The sequence below is a fragment of the Battus philenor genome, unplaced genomic scaffold (genome assembly GCF_028537555.1).
Source record: "Battus philenor isolate CCGP_79_NKW_IND1 unplaced genomic scaffold, ilBatPhil1.0.hap1 SCAF_24, whole genome shotgun sequence".
Classification (NCBI taxonomy): Eukaryota; Metazoa; Arthropoda; class Insecta; order Lepidoptera; family Papilionidae; genus Battus; species Battus philenor.
Window position 1 is genome coordinate 5,440,635 of NW_027181687.1, and position 9,029 is coordinate 5,449,663.

The window sequence follows — 9,029 nt, forward strand, 5'->3', positions numbered from 1 at the left end:
TATTGTTACATTTTAATTACATCTGTTGAATATGTAACTTAAGGGTTAAGTTTTGCAAATTTCTAGCCAGCGGGGCAAATTGCTTTAATTACCTACGTAAATAATTATGTTATTAAAATCCTTACTGTCCTGTTTTTGTCACGTCGTGGTTACTAAATAAAGGCGTTAATTTAAAACCTAAGAAGATGCCCAAATTAAATGCTTTTATGAAAATGAGACTAGTAAAATCACATTGCACGATATAGCAAAATAACATAAAATTAATATAATAATAATTTTAAAACGTATTTTAGGAAAATAAAATTGAAGCCTGATGTAAAAAAAACGTGTTTATTTAACTTAGCTGTATCAATAGATTTTTAAGGTTAGAAGGTGTAAGCATGTCGCATTCCAATAAAAAAATGTAACATTTTCCAGAGTTATTATTTTATTTACGGGATAAAAGTAAAATAAATTAATTAATTTTGTAATCGATAAATACTGACTTGCTGCGCGTTAATTGAAAAACGCGTGAATTTTCAAAGAAAACTGTCGAAAATTTAAGTGTCTATACAATGTTCAAAAACTTTTTTAAATACCCTTTTTACAAACTGTTAAATAACTTTGACGAAACCTTTCTCTAGTTACGGCGTGAGAAAGGCCAATAGGAAATAAATTTTATCTGTATTAATTATGGTGTCAGTACTTGTTTTTTACAAGTAAGAAATAAAAAACAATGAGTATTCGAAAATAAGCAAAATTGACATTTTAAAATTACTAAAAAAGTAAACATTTAAGAAATATATTACATGGACGCAGTAATAATGGGTTATTATTACATCCCGTGCTTGTGTTAAAGAACCCTAATAAATATTTATGTAAGAGCATTTGTGATGCCGGCCTATAAGAATCACCGATGTGAAAGAAGTGTCCATTATGGACACTTATAAAATAAAACTATCATTTCGGCTACTTTGTATCGCCAAAAATGTTTTCAATCGCTAACAAATATTGCGATAGAAAAATTGTATTGATTCGCTATTTTACAAAGATTTTTTGGTAGTTTATCTAAATTCTTTATTACACTTGATAATAATCACACAGCTATTAAATGAATATTTATGATGAATACGTATGAGAAAGAATATAGAATCTCTGTAAATATGGCGGTGCCTCAATTGGACTCAATGCGATTTTTAAATAAGTTTAATAGTGTAGCGTGGAACTTATTGCTCCCTCGAACACGACAAAGGAGATACGTCTAAGGTTAAGCTCACGGGACTCCTGCCCGAAGCGACTGCGACGCTGATGCTCATCCTCTGGAGACTTGTTTGTAAGCAGTGGCAATCCTATATAATTAATGTCCAAAGTGTGAATTACATGAGACAGTTTTCTGTGAATCAAACCCGCGAGCTTGATCTCAAATCAGTCCTTTGCCGCTCGGCTACCGCACTTCACAAATGTATTAGAACCATATTAATAGTTTAGTTATTTAGTAATTATATTTACATGTAAGTGATTGAGAATTACATAAATTGTTATTTATAATAGCGTTAAGTTATTCAATAATAATATGATTTATTGACATAACTTATGACTGACATACACTGATCACTTTTGTAGTGTCATAAGCAGAATGTCAAAAGATCTAAAGTTAAAAAAGTAGTAACAAATGTAGTTAAACAGATTATCCTTGATCTGAAAGTTTAGCTGTTTATTTGTCTACAGATTATTTCAGTTCCATTTTTGAAATGACTATTTTGAAAGGCAGTTTGGAAAAGACTCAGATTTTCAAGAAATCATTTGTTACGATAACATTATTCTTTTTAAAATATATCAATCGTCGAGGCAAAGGTTCATATAATCATAGAGTCCGAAGAATGCGCCACTCGGAATAAATAAATCTAAATTTAAATTCATTTATTCAATTGCGGTGAGGTAATGTAATATATGAGTCCTGGTTCCGACAATCGCAGGTACCGATTTACATTTTCTTATACCGTTGGAATTCAAGTAATAATTTTTTCATTGCCTTCCTCTGTAATAAATATGTAAATGGTCACTTGCGTGTGCATGCAACAAGATATACTGTGTCGATTTAAGTATATTTTGCCACGTATATGTCAGAAACTAAAAATTTTTGATCCTAACAGGAAAATTTTGTATGACTTTTCAAATTTATCTATTGAAAACATTATTTATTAAGTTTTTATCGCACACCTTTAAAAATTATATAACCAATTACCCTGTGTATAGGCAAATTTATTGTAAATTAATGGATTTTACATTCGGTCCAATTTTTATCAGTTTTAGAATTAATAACGGTAATATACTACTGAAAGCAGTTTCATTCAGATTACTACTCATTAAAATTAATGAATGTTTACTATCTGTACCTGCATACTTGTTATTTAGTTATCTGTCGTATTTCAATATAAAAAATATATATATTAATGTTACATACATAAGAGCGAATTATCGATACAGGTTAACTGTAAGAAGGAGTAATAATTTAATCCCTTTAAACTTTTTACACCTGTAACTAATTACTTGAATACGAGCAATGCCCATTGATAAAAAGACAAGGTTAATAATATTTATATTGCCTATAAGAGAAGAAAAAAAGTTTTGTATTTTTTTATTTCGGAAAAATTCGTTTTATTATTTTTATTTGTTCAACATCATAATTACAATAATATTGATTTAACAGCTTGAAGTGTTCAATCGTTGCTTTCGTCATCAATCGGTTGTATGTTGAACCTGGAGGAACGTTGCGGTTTAATCTCCTCTGGTTCCTCTACGTCAGGAATGCGGTAACCCATCAGTGCTGCTCCATAGTTTCCTAGTCCAGTATCGAAGAATGCAATCTAAAACACAACAAAGTCAAATCACACAATGGTTTTACTCTAAGGTTATTTCTTATTAAAACTGTTATTATTAAATATATTATATTAATAGTCAACGGTTCTATAGTAAAATAATATCAAATATCTAATGGATTCAAGCGTTATTTTGCGGAAGTCCATCCAAAGTAAAGTGCACTTTATTGCACGACTACTGTTGCATGGCGTAAGTAGCTATATATTGGTCCTTTTCTTAGTTAAAATAATATCAACCAGTCGAGTCGTGGCAATGCTTAACGTTTTTCGTGTTACAGTCAGCCTAAGAGTCTTTTTAGGGCCTTTGGACTCAAACACTCCATGAAGTATCTTTTAGCAACTTCTAATTCAGTGAAAATAATCTATCTAGAGGCCTGTGTCCATCAGTGGACATATTACGACTGAAATTAATCATTGTACATAGGCTTATGCTTCTGGCTCTGTTATCTCAAGCACATATGTTATTGCTAATAAGCAATCAGAATTTATTAGATAAAAATAGAAAATTATTTATGACATAGAAGGAAAAACGAATGAAAAAAAGAGACGAGGCCCCAAATGGTGACTTTAAGCTAAAATATTTCAAAAAGGTTTTAACTAAACTTCGTCTGTACACGAATAACGACATGTATTATATATGATCTTAATATTTTTTTTCATTTTAGCGATTTCTGTTTCTAAATTCACCATGATTTTTAAGTTTAATATAAAGACTCCCCTTATTATACAAAGTACAAAAGCGAACTTAATTCCTAAGGCATTCTCTACCAATTAACATTTTGCGCGGTTCGGAGATAAATCAATGAAGAATGAAATAAATAAATATGGTAAAAAGAAGAATAAAAAATAGTATTCATGATATTTCTAAAAACCTGACATGAATATACTTACAACGTTTTCTATCTATAATTAACTATAATATAATATTATATAAAAATAAATTTTGAAATTCAGTTATGCTGTGATGATTGCGTCAGTGTGACAAGCAGTAGTATTTGAACTTTAAGGAATAACATTTCACAGAGTATCATATATTAACATGTACAATTTTTAGTAAAAGTCTATGTGGGATCAATTCTATAGAAATAATTTAATATCAGGTTGAGTTCAATACCCATCTTACTATTGCCTATATACACTAATGAAGTGCATATAATTAATTACTATGTTAACAATTGTTGTACGTTACCTCGTTGTCTATAAGATATCGTATGTAGTAAATCTCATTGTACTTCACGAATCTTAATTTTTGCGCTATAACTTGCCCACGTGTGCTTGTTAAAATGCCTGCGATCGCAGGTACATTAGCGCTTGTAGCAAGCGCTATAGCCGCTTTAAGCATGTCTGTTGAGATACCTGAGAAATTAAAATTATGCATTATGGCTTTTCGAATTGGGAAGCTTGGCGTATAGACTGCATTTGTAATTCCGACAATATCTAGTACGCATAACATACGGGGCAATTAGTTACAGATGTTAAAACTTTAAAGAGATGATATGTATAGTTAATTAGCCTTTTTTCTGTCAATTAATTTGTGGTGTACTCCGTCCAAAAATCAGCGCTTCCATACTATAAAAAATAAATAACGTAATTATAAAATAGCAAGGAAAAAAGTTTTCGAAATTCGAATTACTAAAAATTTAATTTTTTATTGTTTATTTGTCTCATGTAGAATTTATACAACCGGAAGCTATTGGCATGTCGTATTCCAATAGAAATATTTTTCAGAGCGATCACTTTACATAGTTTCATTGGTAACAGGTATAAGTTTTTAATTATTTCGATGACCATGACCTACGTATCTACTTCTTTCAAAATTTTACCAACAATATTTAATACAATATATTAATTTGTGCCATTTAACGTAACTTTCCATAAGTTTTATGAAAATAAAAAATTTAAACTCTAGTTGAGTTCACACTGTATCATCACGCTGTTTGTGTTTATTTATTTAGATCCAAGAGCGACAGTTGCTAAAATACTATTAATAAAAATGAAAACGGACTTAAAACCAAAGGCTATGGTTACCATCATTATTAAATGGATAGAGGTTTTACATCGATAACCAATCATCCTGTAGAGGCTTACAGTAGATAGTTTCTTAAACTACTATTAATTATACAAATAAAATGTCTTTTTTTGACCACTTCTTACTAAGTCATGATTCGCATAATTATTCTGCAGTAACTACGATGGGAGAAAGTGACGAAGTAAGCGGAAAAAATTGTAAAAAAGGCAACGAAGACTTAAGAGGCACGATCTTTTCGTTTTTATAACCTATGTGTAAATAAAATGCCTAAAATATCAATATAAGAATTATTGACTTTTATCATCCTTACCTCTATGTCGATACCTGGTTTTTAAAGCCATGATATAAAACTTTAAGTACCGTCTAACATCCATTTTTTCGAACAAGTTTATAGGTTTCTCAATCTCGTTGTAAAATGTCATGACACGAGAATAGAGTGGGTTGTATGTGATTTTCACCCGGCTAAACGTTCGAGAAAATGCACCTGGAAACCAAATTTTTTTTTACATTAATTTGATATTTTCTTTACAGTTTTTAGCTTAATTTCTACTGCATCGTAAGCAAAAATTAAAATGTTTATGTAGAACGAAACAAATCAACAAAATAAATAATAAAATTCAGTTAAATGAAAGGCGATCTGTTTCAATTGAAAAGTTTCTGTAAGCATTTGCAATAAAACTCTTTGAAAGCTTTTCAATTTGAGAACAGGGTTTGCTTTTTTTAATTCGCTTTAACGATCTTCATAAACTTTATTTTCAAACACTTTTTTGGCATTATTCCATCTAATCTATCTGTTTTAAATCACAGTTCACCGTATACTTTTCGCTTATAACATTTTATGCAGAGTTTCTAAAGCTAGTATTTTCTTGAGGCGCTTGTGCAAATCTCTAATATTTACATATTGCAGGAACAAATTTTCAAGTATGTTAAAAATATACTAGGATATTCTTGCTTGTTATTGTACTAGTTGTAAATGTGCTATAGAAATAAATGTCCGAAAATTATTAAAAAAAACTTTTAGAAGACCTATTAAAATTTGTAGTTAAAGTGCTTAAGCTTAAGTAATCTCCTGGTCATCATCATCATCATGTGAACCGATGCCTACTGCAAGATTGAGGCTTCTTCAAAGATCGTCGCGATGACCGTGTAGTGTTCATGAACAGAACACTTCGTGTTGATGGCCACTACGACCAAAATACTCATCATCAAAATTCAAATCCTCGTTCGAATTTGAACTGATGTCAGTAATGTTACCGCCGTCTTTGCATTATAACTAATTTTGTGGAGCGAATGCGTGTACGGATGGTAGCTTCCAACCACCCATTAAGCGCTATAAGCGTTTCCGATTTTGTTCTGTCCACACCCAGCGACTTTCTGCGATCGTAATTTCTTTCGTCGATTCACATGTAGAGGGCTCGACTTACGATGAAAATATATTTTTATCATTAAAATTATGCTTCGATTGTGACACATGTTATCGTTAACTGGAGACCAGAAAATTCTATTATATTTTATGCTATATCTAATTACGATTAATGAATTTTATAATCCTTATATTTTATTTCTCCGTGAAAATTATGAGTTATTCACGAAATCTTCTGCCGAGGTGCAAGCTACCATCATTCCATGTATTAACCACGAGGGTACCAGGTGCATCATGTTAAACAGGGTATGGTGTTCAGGGTTGACGTGTTTCATAACAGGTTTACGGAGGCTCTCCATATCTAACTAATTTTTAAACGGTCTCGCCAGATCTGCTTTGGTAATCCATTCCAAAAATGTGTTATTATTCTCTCTTACCTTCAAATTCACTATGAATTTATTCCTAGTTATTTTGCTTAGTTAACACTTGTTCGTCATATTGTGTGATGTTTAGGGACATTTGTATTACTATGAACAATAAGTTTTATGCGTTCTTAAAATTATGAATAAGTCTGGTCTTAGACTTCACCGCCACATCCTCAGGGATTCTAGTGAAATACGCGGTTCTTAACAAAATTTTTTATGAAATAAATAACAATGTATGGAGATAAAAATACACTTACTTTTTTCTTGTATTCTCATTATAAGAACACCGACTAATTGATTTGTACCTTCTTTGACCGCCGCTATAGACATTTTGTCCTTCATCCATATACGAACGTTATGAACAAATTCATCCGTGCCCTCTTTGTCTTCGATAATTTTGACAGACCTATACGTGACCTGTGAAAATATTTCTTTGTATTTTATATTTAAAAGGTGACCTGACTGATGTTGTCCTATCTTAGTTGTGAATAATAAATTCGAAATTTAACAAGAGACCATTTTTCAAAACAGCATTTATTGCAATATTTTTTAACATAGCGTTACTTCTATATTTTTGTGCATAAATAAATAACACTGATGCTTTTACAACTCGAGAATCAGCGATAGAATATTGGCGATGAAGAAAAAAATATATATTTAAGATCTGTGCCACTAAAACTCAACATCTGCTCTGACAATTTATTTAAGGATATTGAAATGCATGCAAATGCAAAAACAGAATGTAATCGGTAAAGTCGTTTAAAAGTTGTGGACACCAAGTGAAAATAGGGATTATTTTTTTTATATTTTGGAATATGTGACTATTAAAGCAGCGCGAAGCACAGTGTTTAAGAATTTTGTCTTACGATCTTTGGCACTACGGTTTGTTTACCGATACTCTAGTAATTTAAACATCTATACCTATATCGACTTTAAGCATTATGTAAAAGAATACAGGCTATGTATCAGAATACGTATTAGATGAAGGAAATATCACATTTGAAAATTAATTCGGTTCTAAGTAAATGTAACAAGTTTATCTGAAGAGTAACGATTATTAACACTTCGTACATTTTTATAAAAATAATTTTACCTCTTCAGGTAGATAATGTTTCTTGAGTAATTTTACAGCTTCTTCATATCTTGTGTCTTGAAGGTCTTCAAACCGCACACCACAAGGCACGCGTCCCCATATCGATGGAGCCCGTATTCTCTCTTCCAAAATTCTCATTTTGTCTAACTCTGTTAGACCCTCGGGATTCGTCATTATGAAGACCACAGCAGTCTACTACAATTTTCCAAAAAATAAATTATCGTCTGTACTTCCCCTAAAATTTCTAGGATTTTTTTTTCTATTGAAACCAAATCAAACTACATTTATTGGAAATAATCAATTAGATTCATGCAAATCGTTTAAAACGTTAGTAAATTTTTGTGGCACTAATTTTAGTAATTAAATTTATAAACGTAGAATAATCATGTTCCTCAAATATCAATTTTTGAGAAATAAATATATTTTATTACGATAAAAATATTTGAATACAAAATTTCAAAAATTGTTTAGACAATCGCTTTTGACAACTTTGACGTTGACATTACTAATTTGTACTCGTTGTAGGTTTTAATTAGTCTGAACAAACGCATTATATGCAATCAATCCAATTGAAAAAATAAATCAGTTTGCTTACATTGGCCTTAGATGATATCTTGTTTTCGTGTATAATTTTCTTCAATTTTTTTTTGCTGTAAAAACATAAATACTTTGAGGCACCGGTGATTTTTTTTTAGTAAATTATTTATTAAAATTCCACGACATAAAAAAAACTTTTGTGCCTCCGAGCCAATCAGAAAAGCTAATTTTCCGCTCTACCACAGGTTCTCCCAACGGAAATCCTAAACGCAGCGAGCGCATCTAAAGGCATGAAAATTGTAGGTCTATCAAGTTTCAAGTAGATGTTATGGAAGTAAAAATTTTAACAAATAAATAAATAAATTTGCAAGTAACATATTTTTAATTTTAAGTAATCGAATTTAGATGACCATTGGTACCGAAAGGTCCTCGTGAGGCACCCACAAGACGTAGGTGGATTGACATAGCTAAGTTTATTAGAAAACACTGGATGCTGACAGCGCATGACCAGTCGTCGCAGCGATATTTGGAGGAGGCTTAGGCCTTGCTTTGGGCGTCTATTTGCTGAAAAGAAGAAGAAATCTCGAATTTTTAAAATTAATATTGCTCGCCGATTTTGTATGTAAAATTGATTTTGGAAAGTTTTTTAAGTAGCCCGGAACAAGTGAAAAGTTTTTTTCGCTGTTGATACATTGACAGTTAAATGAAACCTTACCTAGTTGTT

The 9,029-nt window shown here is 31.0% G+C and overlaps 1 protein-coding gene across 1 annotated transcript; it reads right to left on the reverse strand.

The window, feature by feature from the left end:
• Positions 1-2,699: 2,699 nt before the first annotated feature.
• LOC137924513 (uncharacterized) lies at positions 2,700-7,942 on the reverse strand. The gene is made up of 5 exons (XM_068767899.1): positions 7,769-7,942; positions 6,933-7,092; positions 5,198-5,371; positions 4,048-4,214; positions 2,700-2,846 (listed from the first exon to the last, which is right to left on the reverse strand). Exons 1-5 carry the CDS (start codon positions 7,940-7,942, stop codon positions 2,700-2,702), a joined length of 822 nt encoding a protein of 273 aa, XP_068624000.1.
• Between the last annotated feature and the right edge of the window lie 1,087 nt (positions 7,943-9,029).